We start from the raw sequence: 24,420 nt of genomic DNA, 5'->3' as shown, positions 1-24,420 counted from the left end.
CAATGAGAGAGGAGCAAACGAGAAGTAGGCGTGGTATATGGCTGTTGACGTGCTTTCCCGCTTGTCGAAACACGGGTGGTTTTTGAGCTAGTATGGATGTTTATATCAGCCGTCGGCGGCTCTGACAGGAAGGGATTCGCCCAGTTTGGAGAGTGTTCAGGTGAGAGGACCCATTATTATCTTATCACGTTGGCTTTAACGACAACCGACCAGTTTTTAAACATAATCATGGACTGCAGTCGTTGGGAGGGAAACTACCAAACAGGTTCGCTAGTTAGCTGTGTGGCTAACAACGTTACATTATTTGTGCGGTCTTCGATAGGGCTTCACGCTTAGTTTTATACAAAACGGAAGTTGGGAAGACAATTATGCTACAAAAGTGTTTTAAAAACAAGACTACTGCTAGCAGATCTAAATTTCTTGGCCGCCAGTGACGTCACACCACTTGCTAGCTTGGATTGCATTCCGTCATGGTGTTGCCATTGCATTATATTCGGGTGACCAAACGTGCTTTTGTCCACGGACAGAGCGTTTTTTCACGGCCTGTCTTGGTCGTTCTGGGGTTTAGAAAGTGATGGAAATTACCCGGTTTTCATTGTTTTTTATTGGGCCATTAAATTGACAGGCAATAGGTCACTCTGCTACATGTGATGTCCTGGGAGGCTACCGCGTGGATGGCTTTTTGAATTAGTGTTGACAAAGAAAAAGCAAAACATGCACAGACCTAATCTTCTGACGCTTGCGGAGTTGAATTCTACTAAATTTGGGGACGTCATGCACAACGGCGGTTCAAATTCCCAAGCTTTTGCAAATTTAGAGGGCAAACCTTTCCTGAAAGTATTGGTTACATTCCAAAAGTTAACACTTGACGTCAGGTTTCTGTTTTGTAAATGAAAATAACTCTTCAAAACATTAAAAATAATGCAACCAAAGTATTGCTGAATTTACTTTTTTATTACACAGCATGATCAGCAATATTGCTTGGCTTTTGTAACAAACCTCTGTGAGTCAGGGCCCTAATCCAATAAAAGATACAATTGGAAAAAATGGGCGTGCAAAATACTTTCAGTGGAATAATAATTTGATAAGGTTTTATATCAATTTGTAGTGTGATTTAGAATATCTTACATTTTTTTTAACAGACTTTCTTCAGCACAGTAGTAATTTATTGACGGTCCTAGTATATACAACCAGGGGTTAGAGCAATACTTCCTGTACGAGCTCCCAGCACAATGACACAGCAGTCCGGGCACAGTGAGGAGGAAGTAGCACTGTAGCTGCGGAGCCGAATATCCAACATCCAACATGAAACTAACTTCACCACGGTACACAGCGGACATGTCTGCATGGTGGTGTTGTGTTTTCTTCTCGCGGGTGGCGGGAGTACAGTGGCATCCAGCTTTGAGGCGCATTACCGCACCTACCATGTTGGAGTGTGGCCCAGAGTTACGAACGTTATATGGCAACCGGATCGGCATGATCTCTTGGCGGAAGCCGATATTATACGATCTTCAAAAGTGGATCAGCAGCAGATCCCGCTCCCGAAGATCGGATCGGGACATCCCTAGTACAGCGTCAGTTCAAATAGCAGCTTTCCAGTATTAGCACATCTTAGCTACTGCTGGATGCTTAATGTCTGAGTATAAATGCAGCCCACATATTGGAAGTGTTATTGTGAGTCTCCCTAACTAGAAACATGTGTAAACCTGAAAAAATGTGAAACCCTTTCTGTTGATGACATGATCATCTTCTGCCATAACTGACATTCCATACCGATGTATAAACTTGCTTTGTTGTTATGTCTGTGTAAGTGTCACCTGATGCAGTGTATTCCAGGACAGCCCAAGTAAATATTTGTGGCGTGCCTTTCAGTTGGCAGATATGGTGAGACACAGCATGATGATGGAGATGCAAGCCTTCCAGCACTCGCTCCAGGTACGACCTGTCACAGCGTTGGTTTAAAAACACCCTTATCAGTCCACTGACTGTCAGCTCTTATTTGCCTGAACATGTAGACATTTCATCACTCTCGGTGAGTCATGTGCAGATAATTTTGGTAATAGCCAGGGTTAGATAAGGTTAGTGTTTCCTAGATTTACTGTAAGCTACTGTTCTGGCAGGTTCCCATTGGGAAGGGATGGATTAAAAGTGATTTGACACCAATGTATTTATAGTGGTTCTTACTTGCAGGAAGTTCTGTAACAACAACAGAATGCTGTTCGACGTCCGCCAGAAAATGAACCAAGCCAAGGCATTCTATTTGTGAATGTAGTATTCTACATTGGCCATTAGGTGTCAGTAATTGTTTGGTGAGACAAGTAGCACAAGTGATTGCCAGAACAGGCATTTATTGCAGGCTTAAATTATCACACAACAGGCACAATAATCCATCCATCCATCTTCTATGCTGCTTATGCTCACTAGGGTCGCGGGTATGCTGGAGCCTATCCCAGCTGACTTCGGGCGAAAGGCAGGGTACACCCTGGACTGGTTGCCAGTCAATCGCAGGCCACATATAGACAAACAACCATTCACTCTCACATTCATACCTATGGACAATTCGACAATTAACCTAACATGCATGTTTTTGGAATGTGGGAGGAAACTGGAGTACCTGGAGAAAACCCACGTACGCACGGGGAGAACATGCAAACTCCACACAGAAATCAGGCACAATAATAATCATAATAATAACACGGGCTACCATTGGGGCCAGAACCCACGACAGGCTAAAACCCAACTCTGAACCTTTGACGTCACTTCCTGTCGTCCACACAACTGCCCGCTAGCCACACTGTTCAGTACTCTGTCCAGAAAAAAACAAGGAACTGGTAACGTGTGAGTCTGTTATCTTTTTTTATGTTTAATAGGCCTGTCATGATAACAAATTTTGCTGGTCGATAATTGTGCTACAAATTATCGCTACAAATTATAGACCCCGTCTTTGTTAAGAAAAAATCCCACTCTAATAAAAACTACACACACATGCAATTATGAGTGTATTGTTAAACTATTGTAGGGGGTTATATTTGAGTTGGACTACATATCTGTAGTGGCGGAATAAAATGCAATGTTGCTGATTGTACTTCAACACATCTTCTTTCACTTGGTTATGCAGTTCAGGAATTGCTGTTTGTGACATGTGCATGTGCGTTGTCCCAGGAAAGTTGTACTGGCTGTCTAACATTTCCCGAAATGTTGGCTTTTCAACCGTATTGAAAGGTTGCATTTATTTTGCAAAGTAGCGAGCAACACTGTCAACAACTTACAAACATCCGACGAGCGAACATTCGCGGATACGAACACAAGCCGACTGGTCTATATTTTCATGTATTATAACTCCATATTTATACTGCTACATGCTTGACCAGTAGAGGGCACTGTGACACTGCTAATGGGACCAACAGAGAAAGACCAGGAAGAGGAGAGAGAAAGGCTAAGAGTTGTATGATACAACCCGGACAGAGCGTGTGATTAAAGTTTATGAAGAGTTAATAGGCCTGCTTAATTCTACACCACCCACAGAACACTACCTCTTTTAGAAGAGTCTAACGACGACGACGATTTGTCCTTTTTTTCAATAACTCCTCCTCCACCACCACCACAACAACGTATGCTGGACCACTCCTCTTCAAAGGTAAATAACATTAACATCACGTATTATTATATCATTTTTATTATTGTTTTTTTCATTAATTATCCTCGTTTAATATTACTACTAGATCCAAACTCATATTTACATACATACACATATACTGTATATGTATACATGTACATGTAGTACCTATATAATTGGTAATATTACCTTTTCCCCGACTTAAGAACAATTCGACCTGCGGACGGTCATCTGGAACCAATTGTGTTTGTAAGTTGGGCACCTAGTGTATATATTTACTTTGCCGCTGTAAGCATCGACTGTCGGGACGAAGCCTCTGCTGCATATCCACACTGGAGCAGTGGCATTCGGCTTAGAAACTATTGCTTCTGTGCCTCATTCATATTAGCATTTCTTTGCTAAGTTGTTAACTGCTGGCACTCTGTGTATGTATCCACTCACTAGTAGCCCCGGTTTCCACATACTGGGGACAAAGAGGCTGAATGGCTGACAGGAGGGTTCACTCTACCCATTCATTCCACTATAGAACCAATTCTCACAGACACATGCAAAGTGAACCATCTTGTCATCCAGCCTGCGAGGTACATGGAGACGAGGAAAAAGAACAACATATATACACAGGTCAATTTACCGAGGCCGTCAAAATGATAGACCTTGTTTGTTTTTTCTATTGTTCGATTTATTGATATCGTGACAGGCCTAATGTATAACATGTGTTATTTTCTATGATTATAGCTACCATATTGGGTAATACAAATGTAAAGGTGACTATATGGGTGTTACTTCATGTCTAGATGGCACTAATAATGTTAAAAAACATCATTGGTTCCTACTTTGCAGAAATTCACTTATCGCAGTTGGGTCTGGAACCAATTAACTGAGATAAACAAGGGACAGTAATGACGTATTTGGGGATGCTGGCGTTTTAGTGCTTTGAATACTTTGCCTGGAAATATTTTCTTCTTTGTTGAGGCTGGTCCTTTTGGAATAAGAGTTGCAAAAATGCCAAATTAAAAACAAAGCACACACTCAGTTGCTCTAAACAGAGATCTTGTGTGATAAGCTGACATCTGGCTGACATTATTCGTTTGCGTTTGAGCTCCAATGGTTATGTGCTACTTTAGAGGCACCTGTTTCCTGAAATTCTCAAATTGTGATTTTTACAACTTCTGGGTGTACTTGAGAGGTTCCACTGCTGGTGTGGTAGCTGGCGAGCTCTCCAAAGTAAGGTGTTAAATGTGAAAATAGAAGTAGAAAAAGTATGCATTTCCTCTGCCCTTGCTACTGAACCAGCAGCTGATCTACTGACCTTCTCTTCTTCCTCTCAGTTTCGGGGTAACTCCCTGGCTGTGGGCCAAGTAGGGCAGTGTCATGGTGAACAGCAGCAGAATGGGATGACCTCAGAGGACAGGCAGCACCACGCTCAAGTCCAAGCAGGTGCAACTAACCTACCACCTGCTTAAGCTGACACAGTTTTATATTTTAATTGTTTTCATTTGTTGTTGACATTCCTGTCTTTTAGCCGAAGTTGAGCTCAGCCAGCCTTTGAATATCCCAGATGCATTGAAACGAAAGAAGAAGAAAAGATCAAGAGCGACAGACAGCTCCACTGGCACCTTTGATGGTAATAACAATAGAATTCGTGTAAGCCACGTTGAAATATATCACTTCATCATGTTGTCACATTCCTTCCAGACCTCTACAAGCTGACTAATGAGGTTCTTGGTCAGGGGGCCTATGCTAAAGTCCAAGGATGTGTAAGCCTGCAGAATGGACAGGAGTATGCTGTGAAGGTGAGTAAAGGAGTATGTACGTTACAAAAGCTGTTACACAACTGCCATGCTAAATGAATTCTCACAGCGTTAATGTATTTGGCATAGATCATCGAAAAGAGTGCAGGACACAGCCGCAGCCGAGTCTTTCGAGAAGTGGAGACTCTCTACCAGTGTCAAGGAAACAAGTAAAGACATTTCATTGTCACTCAAACCTTCTATGAAGTAAACAACAACTTTTAACTTATGTATGCGGACACTAACCAGAGACTCTTTTGACCCAGGAACATTTTGGAATTGATTGAGTTCTTTGAAGATCACACCTGCTTTTATTTGGTGTTTGAAAAGCTGCGAGGTGGTGAGTGGACATAAACCTGCATACGCAATAGTCACACTATTCCGCACACACTGACCATGTGATGGCTCCGTCTCCTAGGGTCTATTCTTACGCACATCCAGAACCGGAAGCACTTTGATGAGCTGGAGGCAAGCAAGGTCGTTCGTGACATCGCCCAAGCTCTTGACTTTTTACACACAAAGGGTATGTCAAATAGTCCTCCCAAACTGCCAAACCTGCAACGGATGTATCCTGGTCGTCATGGTAACAGTGTGTTGTCCTACAGGTATTGCTCACAGAGACCTCAAACTGGAGAACATCCTTTGTGAATGCATTGATCAAGTAAGTCAGATGCTTGGAATTCTTCTTTTCATGTGTTTTCAGCCTTGCAAAGTACTTGACATTTTGAAAAGGGGCTTTAAAACTATTTGTTAAGTTATTCAAAGTAAAAGGAATTCATAATTTCATTGATTTATTTTTTTTTAAGCATGGCAGGTGATCCACAGTTTAAAATTGTAGTACAGTAGATGCCCCTACGTCAATAATCCATTCCGAGAACCTTTATGTTGTAGGGTTTTGATGTTATACGAAGCGTAAAATACATGTAAATAGCCTAATCCGTTCCAAGATCTTCCCAAACTCACCCCTTTGGCACGTCAAAATATTCAAAGTCCACCAAATATGGTGGGAAAATATAAGAAAACGTTAGCATAAACATAGTACAGTAACATTCCAATCTAAAATAAGGTAATTAAAAGGATTACTGTAAATGAATAAAACTGAAAAACAAAAACAATCCTACCGTTCACGAGATGTCTTGATCAGGAGCGCAAGTGGAGGCAGGAAGGAGGAGGAGGACTAGCCTCAGTCGAAACGGGACTCAAAGTGTCTAAGAGTCAGCTGGTCTCACAGACAAAGACACACGCACTACACGATAATGCTGTGTGCAAAATTTTAATTTGTAACTTAACTTAATTTTTTAAGTTAGTTTCAGGGGGACTACGAAGAGGAAGGAGTTTGAAGGGACAAGTCTGTCTCTCACACAAACTCTGTATAAGTCAGCCATTGAGATGAGAGCGTAGGCGGTGCCCCGATAATCAGCCAATGAGATGAGAGCGGAGGCGGTGCCCCGAAAATCAGCCAATGAGCTTTATGTTATATGGAATTTCTTCTGTAATACAATGCAAAAACTTTACATAAATTCTTTATGTTCAGTGGAATTTATGTAAAAGGAGGTTTATGTTATCCGAGGTACTACTGTAGTGGTTTTAGCACACTTCTTTGTCTTGTAATGTGAAGGTATTTACTACACATTTTCCTCAAATTCTGGCCTCCACTCTAGACGCCATGCCTCAGTTAAACGGACCTGAAATATACATTCAAATAGACACATTACTTAATATTAGGGATGCTCCTATCAATCGGCCTCCAATCACTATTGGCCAATTTCCGTGAAAAAGCATGTGATTGGCATATGCCGATAAATGCCTTTCAACGCCGATCACCTGTGGCTCATATTATTGCAGCTGCAGCTGCAGCGATCCCTGAGTACAGTGTAGTGTCTTGCCCTAACATCTTGGGTAGCATCCTCCTCCCACTTTCCTTTACACTGCGCAGGCGTGCCAAAGCCAGAGCAAATATGTCTGCTGTGTGGAACACATGGCATGAAAAATATCTTGCGGCTTTAATACGGCATTTGAAGAACAAACACTTGATGAAGTATGATGAGTTTTTGAGGTTCAGTCAAACGACAGCTAACGCAACCAAAAGGCTGGACAGCACTCGCCTATATGTGCGTGACAGACAGAAGGCTAAGCAAATAACCCGAAATAAAACTGAATTCATCGGACGAGATGAGCTTCTTTTGTCAGTGGTGGAAGACACCGGGTTCGCCGACGGCTCTCTCACTTGGAGCCCACCTACGTGCTTTCTGGAAGTGCTGCTAGAGCTCCACCAATGCACTCTCACATCCAGAGTCTCCTTAATTAAAGAAGTCGTCTCATCCCCTGTAAGTTTCACAAGTGATATGTTCTCTTGAAAAAGTACATAAAATATTTTTGCTTAAATTAAGGTCATTTTATGGTTCCTTTTTTCATATCATAGCCACTTTCACTCATGGATGATCAGAATCGGCAGCAAAAAACCCTGATCAGAGCATTCCTACTGAATATATGAACTTGCTTTGTACACCTGGTACTCTGTTGAATTGAATATATAAAAGCCCGATGCCACTATTGGTGAATGTGCAGCATGTTTATTTTTTTAATGAGATGAAGTATAATACTGCATATCAGCAAATAGTGGCCTCTAATAGACGCTGTGCCCCAGTCAAACATAGACACCTTGCTCCAATTAAACACATCACTCCAAATTGCAAATTGTAAAATACAGACACTTCATTTTCCCCTCAGTTAAAACATTATTTACGTTATTTAATATTATTGTGAATATGCTTTTGTACAAGTAAAGACATACAGTCAAACCTGTCTTAGCGGCCACCTTTATAGAACGGCCACCTGCCTATAGCAGCCACTGAAAAATCCCCCGCAGCAAATTTACATGTTATAGACCCTGTGTATAGCAGTCACCTGAACATGAACTAAAGCTGTAATGACACTGCCGTATAAAAAGTAAAATATAAAAAACAAGCGTAAGACATTACGAGCACAGCTTTGTTCTGTGGGTCGTGGATATATTCTATCAGTTATTATTAAGCCTCTAGCTTCCTTTTAGTAAGTAAAAACCTTGGCTATGATTGCACTACATTGTCATGTAGACCTACAAAGTACACTTGGAAGAACAAGAGGTGAATAAATGTATTGCAACTGATGTGAAACTGATGAGGGGTAGGATTAAATAAGCTTTGCTTCTTTCTACTCCTTTTTGGACATGCAAAATTGTGAATTGTACTATGTGATGTGCTACTGTTTGACTCATGCATGTTCAGGATGAATTAAAACCATGAACCATGCACCATGATAATAACAAGCCTAGTAGTGCTGTACAACTTTTATCCGCAGTCCGCAGTGTCCTCTACTGGTCAACATTCTTATTTTTCCCCCCCCTTTTTTTCTTTTTTTTTCCTCTACTGGTCAACATTCAAACTGGATGCCAACCTGTCTATAGAGACCACCTGTCTATAGCGGCCACTTTTGCAGACTCCCTCTAGTGGCCGTTATAGACAAGTTTGACTGTACCTCTAATAAGAGCCCTTACCTCGAATAAACACCTGGTACTCTCTGTGGTTGAATTAAAAATAAAAAAGGGAAAAACTACAGTCATCAATTGAGTATTTGTATAAATAGTGTGCGAAGCTTGAAAATGTGAAGTGCTTAAATTTGTAAACCTTCCAGTAGGAACATTTCCCAAACACTTTAAGCAGACCTTCTACAATCTCTCTTCAGGTATCACCAGTTAAGATCTGCGACTTTGACCTGGGAAGTGGCGTGAAGCTCAGCAGCGCCTGCACACCCATAACCACTCCAGAGCTCACTACGCCGGTAAGACTCGTAACTTTAAGATTTGTTTGTAACCGAACAGTCGTGCTAAAAAGCAATACATGGTCCACTAACAACGTAACAGTCATTGGAACGTTGACCGTCTCGCTTTAGTGTGGCTCTGCAGAATACATGGCTCCAGAAGTGGTGGAAGTGTTCACTGATGAGGCGTCCTTCTACGACAAGCGCTGCGACCTGTGGAGCCTCGGAGTTATCCTCTACATCCTGTTGAGTGGCAGCCCCCCCTTCACAGGCCACTGTGGCAGCGACTGCGGGTGGGACAGGGGGGAAACATGCCGCACATGTCAGGTAGGCTTGGCTGTCTCATGTATTCCCCTCATACATCATGAAAGATTTGTTCTATTTGAAATGACAAAGCAGTTTGGACAGGCCAGTCAGCAGAGCGCTCCTGTCATATGGAGGATCTTTGGGTAGCATGTTTGCAATAGGTCCTTAAAAACAGCAGAGTCCATCTGAAGATAGAGGATCTTTGACTGGCGTTTTTTAAAACTATTTAGGGAAATATCCCTGGTCTATATACATGAGCAGCAGCCATATTAACGGGGGTTGGAGGCTATGTTCACACTGCAGGTCAATTACGATTTTTTTGCTCATATCTGACCTGTCTCTGATTTTTTCATGTCAGTGTGAACAGCACAATTCAGATTTTTTTCAAATGCGACTCAGGCCTCATTTGTATGTGGATAGAAATCCGATATGTACTGTATGCAATGCGACTGCAGTATGAACAATCAGGTCGCATATATCCGACCTATACGTCATCGAAAGACGTGTAATGCTGTGCTTACTTCCATAAAGGTACTCACCATTCTAAGCAAAAGCTCTTCTTCTTGTCCGAAAATTATTTTTAAAAAGTGTCAGTGAAGCAGCTCACGGTTCGTGCCATACACATGCTCCTTGGAACAGACAGCGCAGGAAGTTCTCCACAAACTGCCAAAATTCTCGTCCTCTTTCTTCTTAAGCTGCTGCGCAGGATCATTTGGTTAAGAAAATATTGACTCCCTGTTGCACAAAATTCTAGAAATTGCCACAAATGCACCAAGGCGCACACACACTGCCGTAATCTTTACTTCCGTGAACACACGGAAATACGTGTGACGTCGATCTTTTGCGCATGCATGTCACTTTATGGATGATTTGCGTTCACATTGACAAATCGCTTTTTTTTTTTTTTGGTAACATGAACGACCACATAAAAAATCAGATTTGAACAAAAAGTCCAAATTTGGCATCATAACCTGCAATGTGAACGTAGCCTAAGAGATGTAGATGTTGGTTAAAATTTTTCGTGCAGCAGAATATTGCACAGTTGTCTTTTTTTTCTTTGCTGTATGTGCATTCATAGTTGATTTATTGCTTCTCACTTGTCACTGTGTGGCGTACAGCTGGTTGGTGGGTTTAACGAAGCGAGTGTTGTCACCTGATCATCATCAGACTGTGTTTATCAGTTTAGCAGGCATGTGGTCACAAGCAGACCTGGTCCAAAAATAGAACATGATGGCACTTTGACATGGAGCTAGCATGTGGAGAATGTCACCTGCTTGCGATAAAATTGGTCAATTAGACGCTGCGTGATGTTCCGCCTCCAGAGTCACCTGTTCGAGAGCATCCAGCTGGGCAAGTACGAATTTCCAGAAAAGGACTGGGCTCACATCACAAGTGCTGCAAAAGATCTCATCACCAAGCTGTTGGTGCGAGATGCCATGCTACGCCTCAGTGCGGCTCAGGTCCTAGAGCACCCTTGGGTGCAGGGGGTGAGTATTGTCAGTTTTTGTGTTGTTTTTTTCTCATGTCATTTCATTCCATGTCCATTGTTTCGCCTTCTTTATACAGAACGCACCAGAAAGGGGTCTTCCAACTCCTCATACTCTACAGAGGTAAGAAAGTCATTTACACTTCACGGATCCATCGAACATGCCGTCTCAAAGGGGGATTTGTTTAGGGCTGGTTTTAGGGTTAGGTCTTCACGAGGGATGGTAGGGATAGGGATTGGGGTTAGGGTTTTGGTTGCCGTTAAGATTGAGTCTAAGAGTTCAGGTTAGAGTTTAGGGTTATGATTAGGCTGGAGTTGCGGGTAAGGACTGTGTTCAGGGTTTTGGCTGGGGATGGGGATTAGGTTGATTAGGATTTTGTCCAGGGACTGGAGTTCTGTTTAGAGCTATGGTTTGTGTTCAGACTTTGGTTTGGGTTTGGGTTAGGGATTAGACCTAGGGTTAGGATCTGGGTTGGGGTTTGGTAAGGTTTATATTAGCGAAGGTATGGTTTTGGTTGGGGTCAGGGTTTTGGTTGGGTTTGGGTTTAGAGTAAGTACAGAAAACAAATGACCTGGTGTGTATGTTTCACCGATAGGAACAGCAGCACCAAAGACTTGAGTCAATTTGCAGCAGAAGCCATCGCCTTCCACAGGCAGCTGTCGCAGCACGACGAGCAGCAGGAGGACTCGGCCGTCGCAGTCGTTTGCTCCATGAGGCTTTCCCCTCCGTCCAACTCTAGACTGGCACGTAGGAGGGCACAGTCCAACGCCCTCCGCACTACAAACGACACGGCTGATCTCACAGCCTGAAGGAGACACTCAGCATCCTGTCATCCTTGTTTTCTGACCTCTTCTATCCTCTGTGTGTTTTAGCAGCCTGTTATCTTATCACTTGGCAGCACTTCCTCTTGGAAAACACGGGTAGATTAGTGACATTATCCAGGATGCATGAAACACAGACTTTCTTTTCTGAAAGTACATTTTTCCCCAATGTGAGAGTTAAAGGGTTACATTTGATCTTGTCACTATATGAATTAAGAATGATCTTTTTAATTTTTTGTAATGTGTGCATTTATGAAGCCTATCAGTGTATGTGAAGTGAAGTGTTTGGATGCATGTGATTTTTTTTTAAAGCTATGCTCAGAAAAGGTAGACGTTTGTCACCCGCAAGTAGGTTGTGTTGAACTGAAATGACCAGAATGTGATCAATCTTTTCTTCTATGATGAGCTTTGACAGACACAAGCTACCTGTAGCACTGATGTACTTTAAACATAAGCAAGCCTGCTTCATTTTAGAAGGATTTTACCCTTCATGTACTGTATATTGTAAATGCCCTTCATTTATGTTTTGAAGAGTGAGAGTCAGAGTCTTGTCCCTCAGGCTCTTTTTGTACCAACACAGGGAGACCAGTGTTTCTTTTTGGTTAAACCTGATTCCACTTCCACCTTTTCTGTTTGCCAACTTGGAAGACTCATTTAGTTTCTTGACAATTGTCAGAGGTAATTTAAGAAATGCTTATATAAAGAAAGATAAGTGATTACAGTACATTCTATTTTTATATGTGCTTTTGTCTTGTTCATTTGGGGATTTTTTGTTCTGAATCTGCCAAGAATGAGTAATTTGAAATTTCATTTGGGAGAAATTAGTTTCCTTTGTCAGGAACCCCTGTGTGCGCGTGTGTGTGTGTGAGAGAGAGAGATAGTGTGTCATGGTTGCCATGGAGACAGCATCTCTACCAACTTCATGGTTGCCATGGAGACAGCATCTCTACCGACAACTAACTGCCTAACAGTGCACGAAGAAGCACTTGTTAGATTAATAGCCTCTTGTCTAAAATGTGCTATTTTGTTAGCACCATTAACTTAAGTGGCCACAAATGAGATCGGTGTGCAGTTAAATATGAACCCCCTCCCCCACTGATATTTTCAGAATGGTCTTCATGCATAAAGTGAGCTCAGTGTGGAGCTACTGAACCCTAACTCTTAACCGTACCTTAACAGAAACCCTAAGTTAGGGTGCTTTTTAGGCAAGTGTTAGCTTCTTTTATGAGAAATACTTATATAAATATTTTTTAATATTTACATTATATTGAGTTTGAACGTTATTTGATTGTATTTAATTTGTATCTAGCGGTCTTAAAAGTGGACGTGGCGTTCATTCAAGGTGCTCTATGGTGCCCCTCAGCGGCGATGCACTGTAACGGCAGTGGCTTGGAGGCTAGTGATGAAAAATTTCGGCTCTTTAGCCGGTTCCTTTGGATCGTGTCACTAAAAAGAGTCGGATCTTTCGGCTCCCAAGTGGCTCCTCAGATTGTTTTGTCTGAATTAATTACCACATTATGTGCATTGTGTAAAATGAATTACCAATGTAAAAAAAAATCAAATGTTTATTATTTAAATTATTTATTTAGACCTCAATGAGCAGCGACAAAAATATAATGTATTATATTTTAAAAACAAATACCCATCTCAATAGACAAATTAGGTCAAAATAGGTCAAATCTCCTTATGCAAATTTCTCACGAACCAATCGGCTCTAAGAGAACCACAGCGTGTTCGTCCCCCCCCCGCTCAGTGTGGACACAGCGACGCCGCTACACATCTTGACCAATTATATTCGCCTTTAACAGAAATGAAGACGAGGAAAAAAATAATCTGCTCACAATTGGCTCCCAACGACCCAAACTGGTTCCTGTCGTTCATTTCAAAGAGCCAGCTCTACGAGCCGATTCGTTTGCGACTGACACATCACAATTGGAGGCAGAGCTTTTCAGTCTGTTGCTGTTCACCCGCAGAAGAGACACCAGCTGTCCTGCTTTTCCAACTGTGCTGCTTGCACATTGACACATTGGTATGAATGCGATCAACGTAAAGTAAGTATACCTTATTTTATATTTACTGAAATTTTAATTTCTAATCTACAACTGTGAAGTTTTTGCTGCAGATTGACTGTTCAATCATTTTAACTTTTAATTCTTTTTTCTACCAGCTTCTCCTTCGTGTGATCTGACGAGTCCATCTGTCCTACTTCCCACTTCTCCATGGTTCTTACAGAGAACACCAGCAGACCTTCTCCAGCTGACAAAAGCCACAAGCAGCGAGTCCACAGCCTACCTTCCCCACCTCTATGCTGTGCGTGCGGCCTGTGCGTCCTGCTGGCCGGCATCAACGTCACCCTAGTGGGCGCCTTTGCTTTTGCCACCTACGCCCCCGCAGCGAACCCGTCAATTGTAATAGGACCGCTCCTCTTGTTGACAGCCGTGGCTTTCTTCGCAGCGTGCTGCGTGGCGAGCAGTAGACGCCCTTTCGCTGCCGGCTCGGCCTGTGAGGTCAAAGCAGGTGAGAGGTGGCGGTTGATGCAAATGGGGGCGGCCTTCGAGATGGAAACCAGTGAGCACACACTGCAGGACACCACGGGGGGCCAGTTGAGCCCCACCGACTCGTCTGACTCCATCCACGGAACTCTGCCTGCTTCAACCTCAGATCCTGAAGTGCAAGTACAATGAGAAAGACATTAATACATGAACATCTCTGATATTATCTTCCATTGTGCAGATGTACCTAAAGTTGTGCATGGCTTTTCCTTATCTTAGTCAGCAGCTGCTGTGGTGAGGTGAGAGTTGTGTTTACTCAGTGTTGTACATGTGCTACACACACACCGCTGTGATTAAACCACAGCAGTAAAGCAGAGATAAGAAACATTGTCATTGCAGCCTACCCACCTGTTTGGAAGCCTGATGGAAGCCATTAAGACATAATAATAATGCTGTTGCTACAAAGATGTCTTAGCAACCTGAGTGGTCATGATGATCAGAGTGATTACTAAAAAATTGGGCCATATGTTACGCATATCCCACAAAACATCATATTACATCATCCAAAAAATATATACATTTCCTGAAAAAGTCAGTCTTTTGTAATATAGATTTTATATTATTAGTAGCTGTTGTATGTTTTAGGGCAGAGATCCCATCATTTGGTACCGGGCCGCACAGAAAGAAAAAATAATTTCCATTATTTTTTTTTTATGTTTTATTTTGAAAAGTGGCCGGATTCTCTTTGTAACATCCGTCTCACTTGACGCATGTCCATTGTGCGTGTGCTAACTTTATCTCATGCCGCACAGATAGACTACTACTGTATTTTTACCATTTTTCTTTCACCTCATATTTGGTGTCAAATGCTGATACTATGTGGGAATGCATAAAGGTAAGTTTTGATGACTTATTGAGTGCTAATGTGCACATTTGTCTCAAGCTAATTCATGCTAGCACACTGCCTTTTACCACACACGTCAAACAGCGATGTAATACGTAATCTCTCTGGAAAAACTTGGCTGGAACTTGAACTGTTGGATGGTGGGTCGGCATTCATGTTGTGCTTTTAATTTGATGTTATTCATGTCTGAGTTTTACACAATACATAAGAAATAAGATAAATTAGATTGTTATAATGTACGACACCCCCCTCGGTCCGCAGGAGATTTGTGGGAACACAAGCCGGTCCGTGGGTCAAAAAAGGTTGGGGACCACTGTTTTAGGGCACATCTATGTGTGGCCGGAGGGGGACAGTTTATCAATTTAATTGAAAGAAAATAAACACTGACAACGCCACTGGGAAGGAAAGGACCCCCAGAACCCTGAAAAACGTAATTTAAGACGGCATCAAGTCCGGACACCACATAGAGACTGAGGCTGTATAAACAAATACACTAGGTCCCCAATTTACAAACACAATTGGTTCCAGACGCCCGTTCTTAAGTCGAATCGTTCTTAAGTAGGGGAAAAGGTGATATTACCAATGATATAGGTACTACATGTACATGTATACATATATACAGTATATGTGTATGTATGTAAATATGAGTTTAGATGCAGTAGTAATATTAAGTAATATTAGTAATATTAAACGAGGATAATTAATAAAAAAAACTTTAATAAAAATGCTATAATAATACGTAATGATAAATGTTATTTACCTTAGAAGAGGAGTGGTCCAGCATACGTCGTTGTGGTGGAGTTGGAGGAGGAGTTATTGAAAAAAAGGACAAATCGTCGTCGTCGTTAGACTCTTCTAAAAGAGGTAGTGTTCTGTGGGTGGTGTAGAATTAAGCAGGCCTATTAACTCTTCATAAACTTTAATCACACGCTCTGTCCGGGTTGTACAATTTAGCTTTCCATTTAGCTTTACACTGTATCTCCCCAGCGTCTAACTCTTCCTCTGTTGGTCTCATTAGCTATAAGGCTGCATTAGCAGTGTCACAGTGCCCTCTACTGGTCAAGCATGTACAGTAGCAGTATAAATACTGATTGAGCGACTGACTACAAGGCAAAATAAAATAAAATATAGACCAGTCGGCTTGTGTTCGTATCCGCGAATGTTCGCTAGTCGGATGTTTGTAAGTTGGGGGACCTAGTGTATATTGACTTTATTTGCTAACAACAGTAAAACACTTGAGGCCTATTGAGAATAAAATACTCTTCATCAATGGACGAGTGAATCAGTAAAACAAAATAATCACACAAAACAACAAACCATAATAAACATGCAAAGTAATACAAAACAGAAAGGAAACAACTGAATCAAACAAACCGCATCGGCAACCTGTGTTTAAAAAAAAAAAAGTGCTTGCCTCATCCTGCCAGTATATGGATCCCATGTTCTGTTCAGGAGGGCCTCTGTATGCAGCATTCAGACGCCACAGTCTACTGCACGAGCCTGCCACACACAAGGGGAGAATAGCTTTGGTCGTGCAAAGTTTACAAATCTCGACAAAGCAAAGGCACTTTTTGGGCAACAGCCTTTAAAACAGCTGCAGTTTTGTGCCTAAACAGGAGAACACCAGTCTTTCATACTGTTATTTTAAAAAAAAAGGTTCATCTTACCTGCCGGTGACAGCATGCGCTCACAGACAGCGGGAGGAGGGGGAGAGCCGTAAGAGATCGCCGGCTGGTCCCAACAACAACTCTGGATCCCCGGGGGAGGTGTTCAGGCCATGTCCGGCCGGTAGAAGGCCTCGGGGAAGACCCAGGACACATTGGAGAGGCTATGTCTCTCAACTGGCCTGGGAACGCCTCGGGTATGCCGGGAGTAGCTGGACAAACGAGAGGGAAGTCTGGATTTCCCTGCTGAGGCTGTTGGATAAGCGGTAGAAGATAGATGGATGGATGGATGGATGGATGGATGGATGGATGGCATGCCTCCACCTAGTGGACAAAAAAATAAGAATGACTATAAATACATAATATAACCATTATAAAAATACATAACATTATTACTTTATTAAAACTATTATCACTAGTAGTATTAATAGTAGTAGTACATACTTGTAGTAGTCGAAGCAGCTTTGAAGTTCGGATACAGGATCATTTGACGTCAATGTGTATGTCTCCCTCAAGTGCAGAAAACGTAGTACTGTACCGTTATTCAGAACAGCTTTTTCAGTTGTCCCGATTTCTGCCACTAGAGGGCAGTGTCGTCATTCAGACGATGTGTCCACCAGTCTCTGGTTGTTGTGTTCCATTCAAGAAAGCTTTTATCTCTTGTGACAGATGGACAGAGAGTTTAGGCATTTTATTTTATTTTTTCATATCGAGATAGAGATTGCTGCGACTGATTTTAAAGCATTTTTGCGACTTCAGGGTTGATTTTAAGTATGGTTTGGTGTACTGTAATATGAAGTATGAAGTAATTCGGGCCACACGGTAGCCTAGTGGTTAGCATGTTAGCCACACTGTAAGGAGATCCTGAAGATCTGGGTTCGAATCTCCATTTGGGCATCTCTGTGTGGAGTTTCCCTGTCTCCCACAAAAATATTCATGTTAGGTTAACTAGCGACTCTAAATAGTCCATGAGTGTGAGTACCCTGCCTCTTAAGTCAGCTGGGATAGGCTCCAGCGTACCCCCGTGACTCTAGTGAGGACAAGCAACCAGCATAGAAAATGTATGGATATACAGGTAAGTACTTAAATACTTGAATTAAGATAAAACTAAATATATTCAGACCTAAATAATTGCATGCAAGTTTTAATGCAAATTCATTTTAATTCTAAATATATTTTTTAAATGCCTAAATCATTAATTTATCCCAAAAAAATCCAGATCTGAAATGTGAAATGCAAACTAAATGAAACATTTGGCATTATGGCTTGGCTGGATTACGGGCCTAAATGCAGAATGAGGGCCTTAAATGCATCACACCCACTGGCTGTTTTCTATAAAGGAAAAGCACTATTTGGACACGATATCACAAAGGGATGTACATGTTGTCCTGAAACACATGAGTAGCTGCATTAAAATGCTTTTCCGACTGGTAAAACATTTCATTTTCAAATATCCCCAAAGAGAACAACTGCAAGGTCAAAAACGCATTTGACCTCCGTCTGTGAACACAATAAGTGGAAAGATTGAATGTGTGTGACATACAGTCACGTCACCAGCATTGGCGAGAGGAAGCATTCCATATGTTAGAAATGAAGTGCCATTAATTTGATCCTTCTTTTCAGTCGTTTCTAATTCCCTAATGACCGTTGTGAGTGCTGACTCGGCTGTTGTAAAACAAATGATATCTCTGTCCTGCCGCAATAATCCTCATCTATTTCAATGCGAGTATTAAAATGACAGACGGGGTGTGTGGATGTGGGAAGAAAAAAGTGGGTGGGGGGTGTTTCCATCATTTGATAAATGTGCAAATGTCCACCAAAGCTGAATCAGACACTAAGTGTTAATGTGCGTTCATTTCTCGCCTCATTCTCTATCTCGCAGGGCTTTTGGAGCACAGAGCTGGTCATATTTTGTCCCAGATTAGCCCAGTGACAGTTCAGCCTCTGCTCAAGGTATTTAGAAGACATCATTCATTCATGGATATAGAAGTGCCCCCCATTTGTCATCCATGTTGGGTTGTAGTGGTGGAAGGAGGGTGGGGGCACTTTTCATCTGATGTATTAGTTGGCATATGCACGCAATGAATTATCAAGCAAGAAAAAGAGTCAATTATCCACTCCTAAAGAGGGGGCCGGGCCTTTTGTGCCCCGGGGGCCCCTTTCCATATTTACCATATCATTTCACAGAAAGGTACACTCTGGGAGATGTGGGGAGGCCCGTGGAGACACACACACACACACACACACACTTAAGTAAATGTCTTAATGCATAAGGTAATGTAGCATGTGTCATTCTAAATGCGCAGGCAACTAATCGGGAAAAAAACGACAGAATACAGGGAATATTCCACTACAGTCCAAAGCAGACATGCATGCGGACACTTTCTGCAAGCATCAGCGAGTGCTCCGACAAGAACAAGGCAACAATGAACCGCCTTGATTGAGGGTCTTGAGGTTAAACTGTTAACAAAAGTTAACAAAATTAACGAGTGACACTGCCAACGCACAATGCGGTTTCTGCAATCGGCGGCGTGCGCTCTGACAAGAACGAGGCAGCAGCAACAGTCAACTAATAGCTCAACATCAATTCCACTGCTGCCAACTCCTCAGTAACGTAGCTATTGGCTGTCCTTGAAGTCGCTAGATGATGTCATCGGCTAATAGGCATACGACGTAACAGATGCTGTAAGGACGACAAGCGACATAGAAAAAGCATGGATGGAGGTGCTGCAGGAAAAGAAGCATAACTTCATAGGAGAGACAAAAAAAGTGACTAAAAACACCTTAACTACGGCTAAACTACAAATAAACTCGATTCTTGGTTTGTTCATTTAAAATTGGCCATCACTTCATCAAATAATATAATTTTTATATTAATATTTTATCTCAATCAGCGCCTCTCAAAGTCTAGACAACATAATAATTACATCCAGACTCACCTCCAGCCTCCACCCGTTTATCTTGCAGTTAGGACCACTTCATTTATCACACAACGTTCTTCTATCACACGTTCTGACACACTGACAGGGAAGTGACTGAGTCCGAATGAGGCTTGAGTGTAAGGAGGAGTAATTTAATGAAGATTAAGAAACATTTACGTTTTAGATCCCGCTCTGTAAAACAGGGCGAGATCCTCCCCGGCGGTACTGCTCCTCGCGCATGCGTGATTCATGGATGCGTGGAGCTCCACTATGCTCACAGTGGTGGTGGTATCACCTTCATTAGCATCCCATTCAGATGTAATGATGGTCATGGACTCACCTGAAACCAAGGTGGTAATGCCTTGTTTATTTGGTAGAGGCTAAATGACTATTTTAGGAAGGGATGAAAGGACGGCATTGTATGTGGGAGAAAGGTGGTCTCGTAGACGTACAGTAGCATAGATTGCTTCCCTCAATCCTCTTTCAAACCATCGGTCTTCTCTGTCCAGAATGTGTACACTTTGGACCTCAAAAGGAGGAGGAGGATTTTCCATTTGTTGTAAGCAGACAGACTACTTCCTGGCCCATGGAAGTCGATGTAAAGATGACGAGACCATACCATTTTTAATTCTGGGCTGGATGGAATGGTTCCATTGTGACTCAAACGGCAAAATGAGGGAAAACAAATTCCTTTAACTAAAGTGGGAAAAAATGCTGTTTGTGATCTTCCGTTTGTTAGTGAGCAGGCTACTTCCAGGTTCATGAAAATACGGTAATGGGACCGTACCGTTTTTGATTCTGGGGTGGGGCAGCAGTTCGACTGTGACTCGAGCAGCAAAAAGAGAGAAAATAAATTCTTCTATGTAAAGTTACAAATTGTAGGCGTCCTTTCGTTTGCGAGTTAAACTTTCTGGAAAAGTTGGGAGAAAGTCAGTGTTTTGCAAGGAAGTCTCAAGTCTTTAATATCAGGTCTCGAGTCAAGTCTGACGTCACTGACTTGAAATGTTCAAGTCCTCACAGGGTCATAAAATGCCTTTTTAACAATGTAACAATCTATTAAATTTGACAAATATAATGAATTGCTTTATTTTGGAAATAAGACCAGTGTGACAAGAATAGTCACAGAAAAAGAGTGCTGACACAACATTCAGGATTTGGTCCTCACCTTCGTTTGTACTCACACCTGATTGGACGTTAATAGATGCATTCAGTGAAGCAGATTATTTGGGAAAATTAGTTGTCTTCCTGGAACAGACATTGTTTGTTAGCAGGTTACTTCCTGCTACATGGACGGTGACAGGACTGTACCATTTTTAAATGGAAGTGGATGGGCGGAGTGTTTCAATCATGACTCAAAGGGTAAAAAGGGACATAAAATTCCCCCAAAATTGATCATCCGACTACTTACTGCACAGGTGTCAAACTCAAGGCCCGGGGGCCGGATTTGGCCCGCCATATCATTTTGTGTGGCCCGTGAAAGCCTTGAAATAATGCATGTCAAAAGGACACTTATTTTAATATTATAAAAAAAAGTATTTGTATATATATATATATATATATATATATATATATATATATATATATATATATATATATATATATATATATATGTATATATATATATATATACACATATACATATATATATTGTAATTTTGTTATTAATATTAATTTTGTCTTTGCTTTTTTAAGCTTTATTTTTCATTATTTAACTTTTACACTATTGTAAAATTATATTTATATTATTGTATTTTTATATGTATGCTGTGATTTTATTTTTTTTACTTAATATAAATATATTTTAATTAGTAACAATCTTAATATATAAAAATATTTTTACAATAATATAAAAAAATGTAGTATTTAAAACAGATTTTTACAATAATTTAATAAACATTTACCGTTACATTTACAAAAATTTAAATATATATTAAAGTAAAAACAAAATTAATATTACTTACAAAAACAACTTAATTTTTTTTTTAATCAAAAAGACAATCTTTCTTGTTAAATGAATTTGTTGTCAATATTCACAGAAAACCCTATATTTTTTTTGTTAAATCCAATTTCAAATGACAATTTTTTTATTCGTTATTAATGAAAAATGTATGTAATAATTAACGAACAAAATTCTAAAATAGAATCATAAAAGTGGCCTTCTGATGATAACCATAACTGCGATGACGCCCCTGATTTCTGTACATGAGGCGCCAGGACTCTACCATTTGTAGCCTGCCGAGGAAGGAATGTTGACTCGAATAGTAAAAACAGAAAATAAATCAATATATTTGTATCCACATTTGCACCAAACTTTAACGTTTTTTTGCTCAACGCACGGCCATCCTTCTGCAAAATGTCTGTGTAGGTTTTGTGTCATCCTGCTAACAAAAAAAACAATAATCAGAAGTAGTTGGGAATACAATTGATCAGCATTGCTCAGTCCTCCATGTTTGGACATAATCCATCTTTACACACCAACTCCTTTAAATTGTTTCGGGCTGGAACAGTCCCCTCGTCCCCCCACCCCCCATCAAAATGTGGCCCGTTTGACTGCACGTGTCCCCCTAATAGAGTGGAGATGTTGAATGAAATACCCTCTACTGTCATACTCCCCGACACATTTCCTCAGATTGGCTTGTCCTGTCCTGGTTGTGCCTGGGGGAGATGGGGGGGGGGGCAGTGCTGACACGTAGGTAAATGAGGTGGTTAGGCTGCATTATAGCTCTGTAATGGCTTTTAATTTTGGAGTTTACCCCCAAAGCCCACCGGGGGACTCTTTTTGACAGGTGGGCTGCTCCAGAATAAAGACGGAGGATGTGGGTCCTGTGCTCGGAAGGGATGAGATGATGATGTTCTAAAAATAAAGTACAGGTGACAGAGATCCTCTTTAGGGCCCACAAATAAAAGGACCTTTACAAAATGTACTTGCCAAATAGTGAACTCACATTTAGCTCTGCTACCTTGCCTGAAGGATTTAACTAGCCAAATAGTGAGTCTACTGATAAACTCTGCAATACTGTTACTGTATTGTTTACAGATGGTTATTCATGATTTACAATTAGTATATTATATGTAGATAGACCGCTTGCAAGTAATTTATTTCACCAGCAAGTTACCTCAGCTAGCTTTAGCATTAACATGGCAACTAGCTAACAAGATTGGGTTAGCTCGGTAGTAATTTCTTTCACTCAGCTAGCTATAGCTTTAGCAAGGATGCTAACTAACTAGATAGACAGAGTATACCTCGGAACTCGAGTACTACATTTGAATTGTTTTATGAACAAATAGCCTCTGCTAGCCTTAGCATTAGCAAAGTAACTAGCTAACAAAATAGATAACAATGACCTTCAGATAGTCTGACTTCCTATTAAAGCAGAAAATGCAAGATTTCTTAAAAAAAAACAATAGGGAGTTTCACATCCTTTGTTATGTTTGAGAAGGTTTACGATTTAGCACAGCGTATATATACACAGCGCACACTGCTTCCGAGCTGCCTGCAGTCTTAAAGCAGGGTGTCTAAATTTAGCGTTAACGATAAACTCTTAAGTTTTAAGACATAGGCTAATGCGTACTGCTGTTAAAACCAGTGGGATAGTTTAGCGGAGATTAAGGGACGTATCAGAGCCTGGTGCAAAGCTCCATCGAGAGCAGTGCGCTTGTTTGCTCGGCATCTGCCTTCAAAAGACAGAAAGAAAAAGAGCTTTGGCTGTGACTCAGCTTGGTCCTTTGGACTGAAAAAGTAAACAACAGCTGCTGCGGACCTGTTCATGTTTAACATTTGCCTTACTTTCATGGGGAACAATGCACAAATCCTAATGACACTTCATTTAATCAACCATTATCATACATTAGCTGTACTTTATGTGGCTCAAGTGAACACAACACCTTTCTTTGGAGTTGTAAACGAGAAAAAAAAAATCCCATACTTTATTCAAGGTGTTATATGATTGCTGCAGCAAGGGGGGGCTTAAGTGACAGGTAAATTGCAGGTTAAGTGGAGAACACCGTCTTTTAACAAGAGACTCCAGTCTCGTCTAAATCCTCCTTAGTCTCTAATCTGAATACAAAAGAAAAGGGCGGTGGATTAAATCTGACCCCACAATGTTCTGTTTGTTCCACTCGAGGGGTCTGCTGGAGCCGGCAGCAACAACAACGGAAACGAACGAGGGTCTTCCATTTTTACTTGCAGGCAAGGAGACGCGTTTTATTCGAGAGGAGTCTGAGTGCCGCTCCAGCAAAGCGCAGAATGTGGAGTTATTATTATTAGTTATCATTATTAGGATCATTACTGCCTGACAGGCTTTTAAAAAAAATGGATTTCCAATTTATCTTACATTGAAAATCACAAAAACAACAATTGTGTGATTCGTCCTAAAATTTTGCCATTGATATTTTCTAAATTATATAAATTTGACTTTTTTGTTGTCTATTTTTAATTCATATTTTTTATAACTATTACAGCTTTTGTAAACATATTTTCGTAGTTTTTATTTATTAAAATTAAAATGTTTTTATGGTCACTTCCCTGTCAGTGAGTCGGAACGTGCGATGGGAGACCGTTGTGTGATAAATGAAGCAGTCCTAACTGTAAGATAAAAGGTGGAGGCTGGAGGCGAGTCTG

At 41.1% G+C, this 24,420-nt stretch overlaps 2 protein-coding genes and 1 long non-coding RNA gene across 3 annotated transcripts in view; 2 read left to right on the top strand and 1 right to left on the bottom strand.

Annotated features, from left to right (window-relative positions):
* The first annotated feature begins 15 nt into the window (after positions 1-15).
* On the top strand, positions 16-12,574 carry mknk1 (MAPK interacting serine/threonine kinase 1). The gene is made up of 14 exons (XM_054789206.1): positions 16-160; positions 1,873-1,935; positions 4,945-5,053; positions 5,139-5,240; positions 5,312-5,409; positions 5,497-5,576; positions 5,673-5,746; positions 5,825-5,929; positions 6,012-6,067; positions 9,130-9,225; positions 9,337-9,531; positions 10,833-10,997; positions 11,077-11,120; positions 11,593-12,574. Exons 2-14 carry the CDS (start codon positions 1,882-1,884, stop codon positions 11,804-11,806), a joined length of 1,392 nt encoding a protein of 463 aa, XP_054645181.1. The 5' UTR covers positions 16-160; positions 1,873-1,881; the 3' UTR covers positions 11,807-12,574.
* Positions 12,575-14,037: 1,463 nt separating this feature from the next.
* On the top strand, positions 14,038-14,502 carry LOC129188913 (transmembrane protein 275-like). The gene has a single exon (XM_054790054.1). The coding sequence runs from the start codon at positions 14,038-14,040 to the stop codon at positions 14,500-14,502; it is 465 nt and encodes a 154-aa protein (XP_054646029.1).
* Positions 14,503-16,627: 2,125 nt separating this feature from the next.
* LOC129189214 (uncharacterized) overlaps positions 16,628-24,420 on the bottom strand; it is a 49,583-nt gene continuing 41,790 nt past the window's right edge. The window contains exons 7-9 of the long non-coding RNA XR_008572756.1: positions 17,323-17,537; positions 16,882-17,202; positions 16,628-16,714 (exon numbers count right to left, since the gene is read on the bottom strand). This is a non-coding gene — a long non-coding RNA (uncharacterized LOC129189214). The remainder of the gene's footprint in view (positions 16,715-16,881; positions 17,203-17,322; positions 17,538-24,420) is intronic.

The sequence above is a fragment of the Dunckerocampus dactyliophorus genome, chromosome 10 (genome assembly GCF_027744805.1).
Source record: "Dunckerocampus dactyliophorus isolate RoL2022-P2 chromosome 10, RoL_Ddac_1.1, whole genome shotgun sequence".
In the NCBI taxonomy this organism is placed as follows: Eukaryota; Metazoa; Chordata; class Actinopteri; order Syngnathiformes; family Syngnathidae; genus Dunckerocampus; species Dunckerocampus dactyliophorus.
The sequence above is the reverse complement of the archived record's forward strand: the minus strand, read 5'-3'. Positions and strand labels throughout refer to the sequence as shown.

Coding starts and splice junctions, on each gene's coding strand:
- LOC129188913 (XM_054790054.1), top strand. CDS start 14,038: ATGGTTCTTACAGAGAACACCAGCAGACCTTCTCCAGCTGACAAAAGC.
- mknk1 (XM_054789206.1), top strand. CDS start 1,882: ATGGTGAGACACAGCATGATGATGGAGATGCAAGCCTTCCAGCACTCG. Junction 9,226..9,336: donor CTCCAGAGCTCACTACGCCG/GTAAGACTCGTA, acceptor GTCTCGCTTTAG/TGTGGCTCTGCAGAATACAT. Junction 10,998..11,076: donor AGCACCCTTGGGTGCAGGGG/GTGAGTATTGTC, acceptor TTCTTTATACAG/AACGCACCAGAAAGGGGTCT.